The sequence below is a fragment of the Scyliorhinus canicula genome, chromosome 2 (genome assembly GCF_902713615.1).
Source record: "Scyliorhinus canicula chromosome 2, sScyCan1.1, whole genome shotgun sequence".
Taxonomy (NCBI): domain Eukaryota; kingdom Metazoa; phylum Chordata; class Chondrichthyes; order Carcharhiniformes; family Scyliorhinidae; genus Scyliorhinus; species Scyliorhinus canicula.
In genome coordinates, this window is record NC_052147.1 from 154,462,402 (window position 1) to 154,480,139 (window position 17,738).

At 49.0% G+C, this 17,738-nt stretch overlaps 1 protein-coding gene across 1 annotated transcript in view; it reads right to left on the reverse strand.

Annotated features, from left to right (window-relative positions):
- The window catches only part of als2b (alsin Rho guanine nucleotide exchange factor ALS2 b), a 191,511-nt gene that overhangs the window by 167,370 nt on the left and 6,403 nt on the right, over window positions 1-17,738 (reverse strand). Inside the window, 1 exon segment of the mRNA XM_038787998.1 lies at window positions 5,725-5,809. Coding sequence (XP_038643926.1) covers window positions 5,725-5,744 — 20 coding nt within the window. The 5' untranslated portion in view covers window positions 5,745-5,809.

Genomic DNA, 17,738 nt, shown 5'->3' on the forward strand with positions numbered 1-17,738 from the left:
CCCTCCCACTACTCCCTCTCCCCCCCCACCTCCACTCACCCTGTCCCCCCTCCCACGACTCACTCTCCCCCCCCACTACTCACTCTCCCCCCCACCTCCACTCACTCCCTCTTCCCCCTTCCTCCCATTACTCACTCTCCCCCCCACTACTCACTCCCCCCCACCTCCACTCACTCCCTCTCCCCCTCCCACTCCTCCCTCTCCCACTACTCACTCTCCCCCCTCCCACTACTCCCTCTCCCCCCTCCCACTACTCACTCTCCCCCCCACCTCCACTCACTCCCTCTCCCCCCCCACTATTCACTCTCCCCCCTCCCACTACTCACACTCCCCCCCACCTCTGCTCACTTCCTTTCCTCTCCCCCCCCTCCCACTACTCACTCCCCCCCCCACCTCCACTCACTCCCTCTCCCCCCCCACTACTCACTCTCCCCCCCACCACCTCCACTCACTCCCTCTCCCCCCCTCCCAACTCCCTCCCCCCCCCCCCCACCTCCTTGGCCGCTGTGTTCTCGGGGAAGCCCCCAGTCTGCGGAGACTCCGGGACGGTCCGCTCACCTCCTCACTGCTCAGCGTCAGCCAGCACGACTGGCTCACGACTTTAAAAAGCAGGTGTGGACGGCGAAGGCGTGAACTCGGGTCACGCTGTTGGGACTTCGGCCCATCTGGGCCGGAGAATAGGGGGTGTGCCGGAGAATCGCCATTTTGGGTGCCTCGGGCGATTCTCCGGATTGCGCCGCGCGGAACATGACGGGACTGATTGCACCGTTTGGGAGAATCGCGGGAGCACGTCGGACCGGCGTCGCGTGAAAAACTGGCGCAGCCCGCTATTCTCCCAACTGGCGCGGCCTCGGAGAATTGCGCCCAGGCTTCCTAAAGTACAGCTTGCAGTCCAGATAACCAGAGAATTCGGACAGAAAGAGTGTTTAAGACGACTGGAGTTAAGTGAATGGAGCCAAAGATTTTGTTCAGAAGAATTCAAGGAAGAGCAAACAGTGTGTTCTGAGTTAAAGAGACAATTGCAGTAATTAGATTTAAAGTGAAACAGCAGATTTTGAAGTGGATGAAACATTTGATGTCATTTTAATACCATCTGGGAATAGAAAGTTAAAGCAATTATTTTTTCTTTAATGTTTTTCTTGGGTTTTCGCATTTTGTATTTCACAACTCATATGTGACATGTTACACATTACATAGCTGCCCAGAGGGATAAAAAAAAAACAAAATAAAAATGAGCAAGATATAAAAGGCGGTAAAAGGACAGGCAGATATTTCCATATAATTGCTTTCCCTTCTGCTATGGCCATGTCCCCCCTCCACCCCCCCCAATCCTTGGAATGGCATTAAAGCAATTGTGAGCCGTTTACACAGCAGTCAAGATGAAGAAATCCTAAAGGGATTTGTGTGAAATCCTGGACTGGATTTACTGTTAAACAAAGAACAAAGAAAAGTACAGCACAGGAACAGGCCCTACGGCCCTCCAAGCCTGCGCCGACCATGCTGCCCGTCTAAACTAAAATCTTCTACACGTCCGGGGTCCATATCCCTATATTCCCATCCTAATCATTTATTTATCAAGATGCCCCTTAAACGTCACTATCGTCCCGGCTTCCACCACCTCCTCCGGCAGCGAGTTCCAGGCACCCACTACCCTCTGTGTAAAAAACTTGCCTCGTACATCTCCTCTAAACCTTGCCCCTCGCACCTTAAACCTATGCCTCTAGTAATTGACCCCTCTGGGAAAAAGTTTCTGACTATCCCTGTCTATGCCCCTCATAATTTTGTAGACCTCTATCAGGTCGTTCCCTCAACCTCCATCGTTCCAGTGAGAAACCGAGTTTATTCAACCTCTCCTCATAGCTAATGCCCTCCATACCAGGCAACATCTTGGTAAATCTAAATCTCTTCTGCACCCTCTCTAAAGTCTCCACATCCTTCTGGTAGTGTGGCGAACACTATACTCCAAGTGTGGCATAACTAAGGTTCTATACAGCTGCAACATGACTTGCCAATTTTTATACTCAATGCCCTGGCCAATGAAGGCAAGCATGCCGTATGCCTTCTTGACTACCTTCTCCACCTGTGTTGCCCCTTTCAGTGACCTGTGGACCTGTTCATCTAGATCTCTCTGACTGTCAATACTCTTGAGGGTTCTACCATTCACTGTATATTCCCTACCTGTATTAGACCTTCCAAAATGCATTACCTCACATTTGCCCGGATTAAACTCCGTCTGCCATCTCTCCGCCCAAGTCTCCAAACAATCTAAATCCTGCTGTATCCTCTGACAGTCCTCATCGCTATCTGCAATTCCACCAACCTTTGTGTCATCTGCAAACTTACTAATCAGACCAGTTACATTTTCCTCCAAATAATTTATATGCACTACGAACAGCAAAGGTCTCAGCACTGATCCCTGCGGAACACCACTAGTCACAGCCCTTCAATCAGGAAAGCACCTTTCCATTGCTACTCTCTGCCTTCTATGACCTAGCCAGTTCTGTATCCACCTTGCCAGCTCACCTCTGATCCAGTGTGACTTCACCTTTTGTACCAGTCTGCCATGAGGGACCTTGTCAAAGGCCTTACTGAAGTCCATATAGACAACATCCACTCCCCCAACTGCATCAATCATTTTTGTGACCTCCTCGAAAAACTCTATCAAGTTAGTGAGTCACGACTTCCCCTTCACAAAACCATGCTGCCTCTCGCTAATACATCCACTTGCTTCCAAATGGGAGTAGATCCTGTCTCGAAGAATTCTCTCCAGTAATTTCCCTACCACTGAAGTAAGGCTCACCGGCCTATAGTTCCCTGGATTATCCTTACTACCCTTCTTAAACAAAGGAACAACATTGGCTATTCTCCAGTCCTCCAGGACATCACCTGAAGACAGTGAGGATCCAAAGATTTCTATCAAGGCCTCAGCAATTTCCTTTCTTGCCTCCTTCAGTATTCTGGGGTAGATCCCATCAGGCACTGGGGACTTATCTACCTTAATATTTTCCAGGACGCCCAACACCTCGTCTTTTTTGATCTCAATGTGACCCAGACTATCTACACACCCTTCTCCAGACTCATCACCCACCAATTTCTTCTCTTTGGTGAATACTGATGCAAAATATTCATTTAGTACCTCGCCCATTTCCTCTGGCCCCACACATAGATTCCCTCCCCTGTCCTTCAGTGGGCCAACCCTTTCCCTGGCTATCCTCTTGCTTTTTATGCACTTGTAAAAAGCCTTGGAATTTTCCTTAACCCTATTTGCCAATGACTTTCGTGACCCCTTTTATCCCTCCTGACTTGTTGCTTAAATTCCTTCCTTCTTTCCTTATATTCCACACAGGCTTTGTCTGTTCCCAACCTTCTAGCCCTGACAAATGCCTCCTTCTTCTTTTTTGACGAGGCTTAAATATCTCTCATTATCCAAGGTTCCCGAAATGTGCCATATTTATCTTTCTTCCTCACAGGAACATGGCTGTCCTGAATTCCTTTCAACTGACATTTGAAAACCACCCACATGTCAGATGTTGATTTACCCTCAAACATCCTTCCCCCCCCCCCCCCCCCCCCCCCCACCCCCCAATCTAGGTTCTTCAGTTCCTGCCTAATATTGTTATAATTAGCCTTCCCCCAATTTAGCACATTCACCCCAGGACCACTCTTAACCTTGTCCACCAGCACTTTAAAACTTACTGAATTGTGGTCACTGTTCCTGAAATGCTCCACTACTGAAACTTCTACCACCTGGCCGAGTTCATTCCCCAATACCAGGTCCAGTGCAGCCCCTTCCCTAGTTGGACTATCTACATATTGTTTTAAGAAGCCCTCCTGGATGGTCCTTACAAGCTCTGCCCCGTCCAAGCCCCTAGCACTAAGTGAGTCCCAGTCAATATTGAGGAAGTTAAAATCTCCCATCACAAGAACCCTGTTGCTTTTACTCCTTTCCAAAAACTGTCTACATATCTGCTCCTCTATCTCCCGCTGGCTGTTGGGCAGCCTGTAGTAAACCCCCAACATTGTGACTGCACCCTTCTTATTCCTAATATCTACCCATATAGCCTCGTTGCCCTCTGAGGTGTCCTCCCGCAGTACAGCTGTGATATTCTCCCTAACCAGTAGCGCAATTCCTCCACCCCTTTTACATCCCCCTCTTCCCGCCTGAAACAACTAAATCATGGAACGTGTAGCTGCCAATCCTGTCCTTCCCTCAACCAGGTCTCTGTAATGGCAACAACATCATAGTTCCAAGTACTAATCCAAGCTCTAAGTTCATATGCCTTACCTGTTATACTTCTTGCATTAAAACATATGCACTTCAGGCCACCAGTCCCGCTGTTTTCAGCAACATCTCCTTGTCTGCTCTTCCTCAGAGCCATACTGGCCCTATTCCCCAGTTCTCCCTCAATTTTTTCACCTTCTGATCTATTGCTCCGGTACCCACCCCACTCTTGCTGAATTGCCTTTTAGTGTCTAAAGATGTGTAGATTTGGTGGGGTTACAGAGATAGGATGGGGAAGTGAGTGGAAATCTTGTTTGAAAGTATAATTTGTAAAATTTGAACTGGATTTTGGAATGCAAACTGCTAAGGAAAAGCATTCTTATGAGAGAAGATTCTAAAGCATGTTTTTGCGAGTGGAGTTTGGAAACTCGCATGTGGTCATCATCTGGGGGGATTCTGACACGAAATCCACAGATACTAACTTGGGTTCAGAGTGGAGTGGGTGCACTTTTTAAATAAATTTGCAGTACCCAATTCATTTTTTTCCAATTAAGGGGCAATTTAGCATGGCCAATTCACCTAACCTGCACATCTTTGGGTTGTGGGGGTGAAACCCACGCAAACACGGGGAGAATGTGCAAACTCCACACAGACAGTGACCCAGAGCCGGGATTGAACCTGGGACCTCAGCGCCGTGAGGCAGCAGTGCTATCCCCTGCAGCAGCGTGCTACCCCAGGAGTAGGTGTATTTGACCACAGCCAGTGTGCCTAAAGGGCTTTGTGTTAATAAAACCATTGTAGTTTAAGATGAATTTGTAATCTGTGTTCATCTGTAGTTGTTAGGGCAGCACTGTGGCGCAGTGGTTAGCACTTGGACTACGGCGCTGGGGACCCGGGTTCAAATCCCGGCCCTGGGTCACTGTCCGTGTGGAGTTTTCAGATTCTTCCCATGTCTGTGTGGATTTCACCCCCACAACCCAAAAGATGTGCAGGATAGGTGGATTGGCCACGCTAAATTGCCCCTTAATTGGAAACAAAAAATGGGTATTCTAAATTTTAAAAAAGAAATCTGTACTTGTTAAGCTAAGGGGGTAGTAAAGGTGTACTGTATAATATTCCAACATTTCATGTTTAATAAATATTGTTTTTCTTATTGTTTAAACGACAACGCAGTCCTGTGACTTTGTTCCTCCATGTTTTTTTTTTAAAGTGTAAGTTACAGTCTTCTGTGCTGGGGTCCATTCTGATATCTTCCCATCGAGTTATAACATCGACTAGGATTGTAACAGTGGTGAGAGTGTGGCATAGATAGTCCAGTGAAGTGTGCACATGATGGAGGAGGATTTTAAAGGAAAATATGACACATATTTGAAACGTTTGGGCAATTTGAGAGAAGGTATTTCTGGCAGCTAGGTGGAGTGACGTCTTTCCTGGTTCTGGATTTTGCTGTGCTCCAGCATTCCCAGAGCTGGACCCAATATCCATTTGGATGGAAGTGTTACCTTGTATCCTGGCCAGCCATTAGTACGTCCTTCCTTCACACTGCTGGTGCAGTCCAGCTCTCCATAGAATTCCATGCAAATGAACCTGGAGAAAAGAAAATATTCATTTGAATGGAGCAACAAGTCACATTGTCCACGAGACCCACCAAACTGCAGACCATCAACTTTCCTTGCCTGGTCCCTATCTGATATGGAAAACAGTCCCTCTCTTCAGGTATTGTCCCCTTCTATCTCAAATCTGCTAATGTTGCCTCCACTTTCAAAACCATATCCTTGGCTTCTCTGTCCTTGCAAACTACTGCCCCACCTGCAAAATCTCTTTCCTCCCTATCCATCTTTCCTGCAACTCCAAGTTTTAATCTCTCCAATCAGAATTTCCACTCTGTCACAGTGCTGAAATACCCCCAATCCAAGTCACAGGTGATGTTCTGTGTGACTGGCCAGAGGTCAACAATAACTTAATTCATATAGCATCTTTAATGTAATAAAACCTCCTGAGCAGATTCACAGAGACGTAATGAAACTAAGTAACACTGAGCCACAAAAGGAGATATCAAAGCAGATGGCCAAAATCATAATCAAAGAGGTAGGGTTTAAAGGAACATCTTGAGGGAGGAAAGCAAAGTCACGAGGCAGAGTACGGAGGGAATCCCAGAGCTTGGGGTCGAGGCAACTGTAGGTGCAGCCACCAATAATGGAACAATTAAAATCGGGATGCTCAAGAGGCCAGATTGAGAAGGACAGATCTCTCGTTGTTGGGCAGAAGGAGATTATAGAGATAGGAACCAGGCGAGGGCAGTCCCATTCAGCTGGATGATGAACGAGAACCCCTGCCTCAGCTCTTTTGCTGCTGAAACCCTCATTGATGCCCTTATTACCTCTGGACTTAACTGTTCTAACACACTCCTCGTCAGCCTCCCACTCTCCACCCTCCATAAACCTCAGGCCATCCGAAACTCAGTTACCTCCTCACTAGCCCATACCAAGTACTGTTTATCCCTCGCCCTTTGTGTTCACTGACCAACGTCATAGTAGTCATAGAATCTTACAGTGTAGAAGGAGATCATTCACCCATCAAGTCTGCACCGACCCTCTGAAAGAGCACCCTACCTCGGCTCACTTCCCCATCCTATCCCTGTAACCCCATCAAACCTACACATCTTTAGACACTAAAAGGCAATTTAGCATGGCCAATCCACCTAACCTGAACATCTTTGCACACCTAGGGGCAATTTAGCATGGCCAATCCTGCACATCTTTGGACTGTGGGAGGAAACTGGAGCACCCGGAGGAAACCCATGTGGACACGGGGTGAAATTGCAAACTCCAAGGCCGTAATTAGTGCTATGAGGCAGCAGTGCTAACCACTGTGCCACCATGCCACCCCTAAATACCCAGTCCCTAAATACCTCCATTTTAAAATTCTCATTCTTGTTTTCAAAATCCTCCGTGGCCTCATTCCTCCATTTCTCTACAACCGCATCCATTTCACCAATGCTCCAACCCTGATTCCTCTGTGCCTCCCCTTTTCATCAAATCACCATTCATCACCATGCCTTCAGCTGTCCAGGTCCAAGGCTGTGATATTTCCTCCCTACATCTCCCCTATCCTCCTTCAAGCAGCTGTGTATCTCTTTGAGTCAGTTGTCCTAATTTGGTTTCACTTCAGTTTTTATATATGAACACACAAGCTGGAATAGGCCCAAGCCAGCTCCACCATTCAATAAGATCATGGCTGATCTGATTGCAACCTACAAGTCCCGCCTGTCCAACACAGCCTTTCCTCATTGCAACCCGCCCATTCCAGGTTTTAATTTCTTAAACCTTCTCTGAATTGCTTCTGCATTTACATTCTTGCTTAAATAAGGAGACCAATACTGTACACAATACTCCAGATGTGGTCACGCCAATAATAATCTTTATTATTGTCACAAGTACAACAATAATAATCTTTAGTGTCACAAGTAGGCTTACATTAACACTGCAGTGAAGTTACTGTGAAAGTCCCCCAGTCACCACATTCCGGCGTCTGTTCGGGTACACGAAGACAGAATTCAGAATGTCCAATCCACCTAACAGCACGTCTTTCGGGACTTGTGGGAGGAAACCGGAGCACCCGGAGGAAACCCACGCAGACACAGAGAATGTGCAGACTCCACGCAGACAGTGAACCAAGCCAGGAATCAAATCTGGCACCCTGGAGCTGTGAAGCAACAGTGATAACCAGTGTGCTACTGTGCTGCCCTGTCGGCTTACATTAACATTACAATGAAGTTACTGTGAAAATCCCCTGTCCTGAATACTGAAGCATAACCTGCCTACTTTTATATTCCATTCTCCTCGCAATAAACGATAACAGTCTGTAACTTTCCTAATAATGTGCCTTTGTGATTCATGCAGCATGGACACCCAAACCCATCTGAATCTCAAAGGGCTGCAACCTCTCACATTTAGATAATATGCTTGTGAAGTGACTTGGGATGTTTTACTATGTTAAAGCTTGAAATTAAGTACACATTGTTGATTTAACACCAGTTAACAGAAAATTACAACTAGCACCAAGCCATCTTTCCAATTTCTTGATCATTTTTTAATATGGCAAATAAAATGAATCATTTAATTTTTTCCTGTTCCTTCAGTGTTTTTTTTTCGTTTTTAAATTTAGAATACCAAATTATTTTTTTTCCAATTATGGGGCAATTTAGCGTGGCCAATCTTCCTATCCTGCACATCTTTTGGGTTGTGGGGGTGAAACCAATGCAGACACAGGGAGAATGTGCAAACTCCACACGGACAGTGACCCAGGGCCTGGTTCGAATCCAGGTCCTCAACGCCGTAGTCCCAGTGCTAACCACTGTGCCGCCCTTCATTCAGTGTTCTTGCTGTCCTGTCGGCAAGGGTCCATCCGGAATACCCAGCATTCTGCCTGTTCTCTGTGGGCCAGGCTAGACGCTGACATAGCCAAAGTTCTGAGCTGGTCCTCGCTTGATGTCATGGTGACACATCAGACAGAGGCCGACAGCTGGCACTTCAGCTGACTGTTTCCTAGCTCTGGCCCAGAGATGCCAAGGCCAATACTAAGCCTGACACCAGCACAGACCAGGGATTGAACCAGGGCAGCATCTGGTCTGGATTTCCCTTGACTTACCAGCTGACACAACAGAGAGCTCTGTTAATGGGTGTCTGATCCCTTACTCAGCTCGAACGTCGAAACTCTATTACAGCCTTTCTTGTCTATTTTGTTCATATCTTATTCCTCCTTGGTTCTAATCGCCCATCCTAAATACTGTCACCTCCCCCCTGCCTTCTCTCTCTCTCTCAGGACTGTGTGGCTGTTCAGTGATCTGCACCATAAAGAGAGGGGCAACTCTCTGGGGTTTATCGTTCAGAGCTCCTGCTGCTGACAATGATGAGCCCTGCTGGGTTTGGAAAGTAGCCCAAAACTCTCATCCCACATCCTCCCTAAACTAACCAGTGCTTATTTCCCAAGCCGCTCCCATCATTTTCAGGAGCCTGTGGTCATAAAGGACTCATCACACTGAACATAGAAATTTACTGCAGCTCCCAACACAATCTGCACTCCCCATCACCCCCACCCTGATATCTCATGCAGAATAAGCCTGGGCATAACTGAGCCAGTCAGGGCAGCAGGTCCCATTGCCTATCCGTCCTGGGCTCGCTGGTCTTACCACATCAGCAGGAAAGGGACCTACACTCTCCCCAGTTTGGGAGGGGGAAAATTGGCTGGGATTTTGCTATGGATTACTGACCACATGCACTGAGAATGGACCAAATCAGGATCTGGCTTCACTGTGTTGCTCCTGCTGCAGCTCGCTGACTGGATTCAGATCTAAATATTACTAACTGCCCTTATACCACAGCAGGAGTCAGAGCCCTCGGGAAAGGAGATCGGGGGGAGCAGGGCTGAAAATGAATACTTTAATGCACTGTAGCACACGCACAAGCACACACACTGCATGTAGATGCACACCTGACAAACATGCTAGCACAGTGTTTTTCAAATTTTTTTCCAGAGACCCATTTTTACTAACCAGCCAACCTTCGGGACCCAACCCAGCCGACCTTCGCGACCCACGCTGGCTGAACTTCGCAGCCCACGCCGGCCGACCTTTGCCACCCACGCTGGCCGACCTTCGCAGCCTATGCCGGCTGACCTGTGTGACCCACCATTTTCTCTTACCTTGTTTGTTGCTGACAAAAATGGAGGAAATGGTTTTGGGTCCCTTTGGCCCTCGTACATGCTCCTCCAATGCAACCTGTTGGATGAAGGTGAAGCCTTCCGGTGTCGGAAAGTATGGAGTCTCCACCTGTCCAAAGTTCTGCATCTTTTTCCTGTAAATTATTATCAAATAAACCCCCCCCCCTGAACTTGTTAAAAAAAATAAAATGAATAAAATAAATGAATAAAATAAAATGAATAAACCCCCCCTGAACTTGTAAAGAAACAGCTGCGACCGTTTTTTAAAAAAAGCGGACGCACTGCGTATGCGTGCCCAATCATCGGCGCACATGCGCACCAATGATCTGGCACGCATGCGCAGTGCAGCCGCATTTTTTTGCATGTTCGCGGCCATTTTGAAGGCCGCTTGCAGCCGGCGTTATTAACAGCCGGCTGCAATAACGAGTTTGCAGCCCCCGAGTTTGACAATGCCTGTGCTAGCACATACTAACATACATGCACACACTCTAATACGCACACCCTCTAATGCCCACCACGTCTAATACGCAAACCTTTTAACGCACACATCCTCTAACGCACACATCCTCTAACGCACACACCCTCTAACGCACACACCCTCTAACGCACACACCCTCTAACGCACACACCCTCTAACGCACACACCCTCTAACGCACACATCCTCTAACGCACACACCCTCTAACGCACACCCTCTAACGCACACACCCTCTAACGCACACACCCTCTAACGCACACACCCTCTAACGCACACGCCCTCTAACGCACACGCCCTCTAACGCACACGCCCTCTAACGCACACGCCCTCTAACGCACACGCCCTCTAACGCACACGCCCTCTAACGCACACGCCCTCTAACGCACAAACCCGCTAATGCACACACCCTCTAATGCATGCGCACACACGCTCTAACACACGCAGATACAGAAGAAGTGATCCTGACACAGTCGGATTGCCATGAAAACACAACTGATTCCTGAATATCATTCAGGAAAGGAAATCCTTCCTTTAACGAGCCTGGTCTGGAGATACCGCCACTCTAACCATTAAGGATCTCCCCTTGAATTCAGTGGCATTATCATTGCTGAAACCCCCACCAACAACATTCTGTGGGAAACCAATGACCAGAAACTGAACTGGACCAGCCATATAAATACTGTGGCTCGGCTGTGAATCCTGCAAAGAGTAACTCACCTCCTGACTCCCCAGAGCCTGTCCACCATCTACAAGGCGCAAGTCAGGAGTGTGATGGAAGACTCTCCACTTGCCTGGATGAGTGCAGCTCCAACAACACTCCAGAAGCTCAACACCATTCAGGACAAAACAGCCTGCTTGATTGGCATCCCTTCCACAAACACTCACTCGTGTGTACTATCTACAAGATGCACTGCAGGAACTCACCAAAGCTCCTTAGACAGCACCTTCCAAACCCACAACCACCCCCATCTAGAAGAAAAAGGGAAGCAGATACATGAAAGCAAGTTCCCTTCCAGACACCATCCAGACTTGGAAATATATCGCTGACTATTGTCTTCACTGTCACTGGGCCAAAATCCTGGCACTCGTTCCCTAACAGCACTGTGGGCGTAGCAGTCGTTCAAGACAGCAGCAAACCACCACCTTCTCAATGGTAATTGGGAATGGACAATAAATGGCACCTAGCCAGCAACACCCAGATCCCATGAAATAATTTTTTTTTAAAGTGCCCTCTGAAATGGCCCAGTATAGCATTCCACTGTATGAAACTGCAGCAAAAAAAGATTTTTAAAAATAAATTTAGAGTACCCAATTCATTTTTTCCTATTAAGGGGCAATTTTGCATATCCAATCCACCTACCCTGCACATTTTTGTGTTGTGGGGGGCGAAACCCACGCAAACACGGGGAGAATGTGCAAACTCCACACGGACAGTGACCCAGAGCCGGCATCGAACCTGGGACCTCGGCGCCGTGAGGCAGCAGTGCTAACCCACTGCGCCACTGTGCTGCCCCAAGCAAAAAAAGATTAAGAGTAATTTAACCGGACTGACTCTCCTTAACAGCACTGTGGGAGTACCTTCAATAGCCAGGCAGCAGCAGTTCAAGAAGTCAGCACTCTACTCGCTTCCCAAGGGATGAGCAGTAAATGTTGGTTTTGCTAGTGGTGCCACAGCCAAAGAACAAATTTTTAAAATCACACTACTTTGTCCTCATGGTTGGAAGCACTTTTTGGCTGAAGGTTTTAGTTCCCTTAAACATCTTCAGCGAATGCAGTATTCCAATTTCCCACAGGCTTTCACAGCCCTCCCGCATGCGTCCTCTGGTCTTCCACATTCTGTGTGTTAATGCCCTGCAGGTTATTTGACTCCCTCGGGGTGTGCAAACAAAAGAGAGGTCAAACACAGCCTGTTAGAAGCACAGTAAAGAACGCTGCACGATGAGCTTCCAGTCCCAGGAGATTGTCATCTCACGATACTGCAAACCACAGCAAGCTTTCACACCAAACTACATCAAATATTAACTGGAAGTTAAATTAGTCACAAGGATTTGTAAGATGCAGATGTAATATATTTGGATTTTCTAAAGGCCTTCAATAAGTATTGTACACTCCTGACTGTCAGTGTTTGTGGAGTCAGCGGGCTGTCAGGAAGCACTTGGTAGGGGTTAAACTACTCAAGATAGACAAATGGATGGAAGTAATGTTCCCTGAGGATCAGTGCTGGTACCACCACTGTTCAAAACGAATAGCTGGAACCCGGGAATAAAAATATAGAAACCAGGAGCAGGAGTGGACCATTCGGCCCTTCGAACCCACTCTGCCATTCAACAGAATCATGGCTGATCCTCAAATTCAATGCCATATTCCCGCTTTCTACCCATTCCCCTTAATACCATTAAAACCAAAAATAAAATCCAACTCTTTCTTGAATACATTCATTGGCTTCCACAGGCCTCTGTGGCAAAGAATTCCGCAGGTTCACTACCATTTCAGTGAAGAAATCTTTCCTCATCTCAGTCCTAAATGCTCTACCCCATTCCCTGACACTGTGTCCCCTGGTTCTAGATTTCCAAACCAGGGAAAAGATCCTCTGTGCATCCAGTCTGTCCAGACCTGTTAGAATTTTATACATTTCAATCAGATCTCCTCCCATCCTCATAAAGCCTAGTGAATGCGTGCCCCATCAAACCAATCTCTCTTCATTAAAATCCGAAGTACAATTTCAACATGTACAGTTAACACCAAATTAGGGTGAAAGTAGAAGATTGCAGATGCAGGAAAAGAAAATGCTACCAGTACTACCCACCATGTACTTTATCCCAGTGTTATACAGTGACAGACCTGTCCCCAACAGTACATACCCCAGTGTTATACAGTGACAGACCTGTACCCACCATGTACTTTATCCCAGTGTTATACAGTGACAGACCTGTCCCCAACAGTACATACCCCAGTGTTATACAGTGACAGACCTGTCCCCACCAGTACTGTACCCCAGTGTTATACAGTGACAGACATGTCCCCACCAGTACTATACCCCAGTGTTATACAGTGACAGACCTGTCCCCACCAGTACTATACCCAAGTTTATCCAGTGACAGACCTGTCCCCACCAGTACTGTACCCCAGTGTTATACAGTGACAGACCTGTCCCCACCAGTACTGTACCCCAGTGTTATACAGTGACAGACCTGTCCCCATCAGTACTGTACCCCAGTGTTATACAGTGACAGACCTGTCCCCATCAGTACTGTACCCCAGTGTTATACAGTGACAGGCCTGCCCCACCAGTACTGTATCCCAGTGTTATACAGTGACAGACCTGTCCCCATCAGTACTGTACCCCAGTGTTATACAGTGACAGGCCTGCCCCACCAGTACTATACACCAATGTTATACAGTGACAGACCTGTCCCCATCAGTACTGTACCCCAGTGTTATACAGTGACAGGCCTGCCCCACCAGTACTGTACCCCAGTGTTATACAGTGACAGACCTGTCCCCATCAGTACTGTACCCCAGTGTTATACAGTGACAGGCCTGTCCCCACCAGTACTGTACCCCAGTGTTATACAGTGGCAGGCCTGCCCCACCAGTACTATACACCAATGTTATACAGCGACAGATCTGGATGATCGAGTGTAGGAAGGATTAAAGAAGGTGGATAATGTTGAAAAATCAAATAAGCCACCGTGAAGAAGGGAGTGAGTGAGGGTTCACCGTCGAGTGAAAGTACCAGCCCGGGAGCTGGCAAGATGGCTGAAGGTGGGTCGCTGGGTGGGGCTGCACTGCTTACGGCAGAAAAAATGACAGAAGTGATGATCTTGGAGTTGGAGAAGCAGTTCGCAAAGCACAAGGAGATGTTGAGGAAGGAGATGACGGTGGTGTTGAAAGTGTTGTTGGAGGAGACAATTTCCCCAGTGAAGGTGGCTGTGTCTAAGGCATAGGCCAAGGTGCGGGAGCAGGATGAGAAATTGAAGGGAGTGGAGGAGGCCATGTAGCAGCAAAGCGATCAGCTCACCTCGATGGGTGAGGAGCTGAAAAGGGTGGTCGAGGCCAACAAGGGGCTGCGAGCAAAGTTGGAGGACTTGGAAAATCGTTCGAGGAGGCATAATTTGAGGATTGTGGGCCTGCCCGAGGGGGTGGAGGGCCCGAGGCTGATGGAGTACTTTGCCAAGATGTTGGCGGAGTTGGTGGGAGAGGATCCCTCTCGGTATGAACTGGACCGGGCTCATCCGTCGTTGAGGCCTAAACCGAAAATGAATGAGCCGCCAAGGGCAGTGATTGTTTGCTTCCACAGGTACCACATGAAGGAGAAGGTCTTGAACTGGACGAAGCAGAAGCGGAAGGTGCAGTGGGCTGGTGCTGGTGTTCTCTTTTACCAGGACTTTACAGCGCAAGTGGCGAGGAGGCAAGCGGTTTTCGGCCGAGTGAAGACGACATTATACAACAGTGGGGTGCAGTTTGGCGTGGTGTATTGAGAAGTTTGTTTTAAAATTTAGAGTACCCAATTCTTTTTTTCCAATTAAGGGGCAATTTAACGTGGCCGATTCACCTACCCTGCATAACTACGCAAACACGGGTAAAATGTGCAAATTCCACATGGAGAGTGACCCAGAGCCGGGATCGAACCTTGGACCTCGGCGCCATGAGGCAGCAGTGCTAACCACTGCGCTGCCCATATCCAGTGCAGTTGAGGGTGACCTACAACTCCAGAGACTTTTACTTTGAGACGGTGGAGGTGGCGGAGGCGTTTGTGAAGGCAGAAGGCTTGGGGCAGAAGTGAGGAATGGGACTGAAGAATGGTCGTGGACAGTGGAGAGGGGAGTTGGAAGAGTGTATATATATATATAGTTCTGGTTTATATTTTTTACTTCATGCTGTTATAGAGGTTAAGCTTTGTCGTTTTTTTTTTGTAGCGATGTTTTTTTCTGCGATTTGTATGTTTGCACGGGACATGTTGGGTTGAGGGCAGGTATGTTTTTTCTGGTTGTTCTCCTGGGACTGGGCACAGGGGAGGAGAGAGGGGCATGGGCAGGGGCCCCCGCACTAGCGAGCCTCAGTTAGCTAGTGAACGGAGGGGCTGTGAACATTGGTGCCTGGTGAGCAAGTTCCGTTGGGCCGAGGAGGTGTGCTAAGTGGGAGGGGTTCGATATAGGATGAGGTGTTTTCAAGAGGAAGTGGAGGGGAGATTCTGGAAAGGGGGGATTCTGGGAAGGGGGGATTGGTTCGATGGGAACAATGGATGGGAGCGGGTCAGGTCGAGAGGGCAGGGCCTGGAGTTATGATGATGGTGGATAGGAAGGGGGTTGGGGGAAGAGACCCCTGTTTAGGTTAGTTATATGGAATGTGAGAGTGTTGGGAGGACCACTGAAGAGGTCGAGGGTGCTCACGCACCCGAATAGTTTGAAGGCCGATGTAGTGCCAGGAGCATTGGAGGAGAGGTTGGTGGCGTTGGCAAGCGTCTATGGCCCTAACTGGGACAATGTAGGATTCGTGAGGAAGGTATGGCGTATTCAGAGAAGTTTGTTTTAAAATTTAAAGTCCCTGACTTGGATTTGCATGAGCTGATAGTGGGTAGAGACTGGACTTGAGGGCCCTTGTGAAAGCTGGATTCTAGCAGCAAAGAGAACAACTGGAAACAATCTCACCAAGGGCTCTTTTAAGGGCCCGCAACGGCGCTGATTTGATTTTTCCCCAGGTGGGAACGCAGCCTCGGCGCTTGGCGGCCAGTGGATGGGCTGGACTAGAAGTGGAGCGACCAGAAAATCAACTTTGCAACAGAAGAAGGTGCGAGGCAAAAAGGACAAGATGGTGGCGGGCGGGGAACCGGCAGCGTGGCAGCAGTGGGCGAGGGAGCAGCAGGAGCTGTTGCTGCGCTCCTTCCAGGAACTAAAAGCTGAGATCCTGGAGCTGTTGAGGGCATCGCTGGACAGGCTCAGGGCGACTCAGACGGCTCAGGCGGCAGAGATTCGGGAGCTGCAGCAAAAGGCTTCGGAGAACGAGGACGAACTTCTCGACCTGGCGGTGAAGGTGGAGTCGCACGAGGCACTTCACAAGAAACGGTTGGCACGGATGGAGGAGATGGAGAACCGCTCCCGCCGGAAGAATCTGCGGATTTTGGGCCTCCCGGAGGGGCTGGAAAGTTTGGATTTGGGGGCCTACGTGGTCCTGATGCTGAACTCGCTGATGGGTGCAAGGTCGTTCCGGGGACCCCTGGAGCTGGAGAGTGCCCATCGGGTGCGGCTGCGGAAGCCCGGACCGAACGAGCCACCCAGGGCGGTGCTGGTCCGATTTCAATGCTTGGTCGACCGTGAGTGTGTGCTTCGTTGGGCGAAGAGGGAGAGGAGTAGTAAGTGGGAGAATACGGAGATCAGGATCTACCAGGACTGGAGTGCGGAGGTGGCGAAGAGAAGGGCTGGGTTTAACCGGGCGAAGGCAGTGCTCCACAAGAAGGGGGTCAAGTTTGGCCTGTTACAGCCTGTGGGTCACTTATAAAGACCGCCAACTTTATTTTGACTCCCCGGAGGAGGCCTGGACTTTTGTCCAGGCAGAGAAGCTGGACTTGAACTGAGGACTGGAGGCTGGGGAACGTTGTACGCAGCCCGGAGGCTTTGTCCTCCTTGATATCCTTTCGCTCTTTTTGGTTCTATTGGACGATGTTTTTATTTTTGTTATTTTTGCTGCCTTGCCTTTTCTTTTCTGTTTTTCGGGACTGTTATCTGTTTACTTGGTGTTTTATCATATCATGTTGGGATTTTTATTATTTCACTGGTTACGGGTTTGGGTGGGGTTCGCGCCCTGTTGCGGCATGTGCCTATCTTCCCGCGTTTTGGGTCGGGCGCGGGGCTTGGGACGGGGTGCGCGGGCCTCTCTCCCGCGCTGGAGAAGCAGGGGGCGGGGTCGGCATTAGGGGAATGGTTGGGGGACACTGGGGAGGGTAATTGGGGTGGCGGGAGCAGCCGGGGTCAGCAGGAGTCGGCTGACTTACGGAAGTACAATGACCGGAGTTACGCAGCTAGGGGGGGCCCTAGCTTGGCGGGGGGGGGGGGGAGTGGGGGGATACCGGGTTGCTGCTGGATAGGCCAAGAAGGAGCTGGAGCGTGCAGAAGGAATCAGGATGGTGGTCTGTCGCTGTGGGGAATGGGCTGAGCGGGGAGCGCGGGCACGTGGCGGACTACGGAAGGGTAATGGCTAGTCGACGGGGGAGGGGGGCAGGTGGCCCTCCGATCGGCTGAACGGTCAAACGGTCCCGCGTGTTCACGCACCTGAGGGGGCTGAAGGTGGATGTGGCCATGCTTCACAAGACGCACCTGAA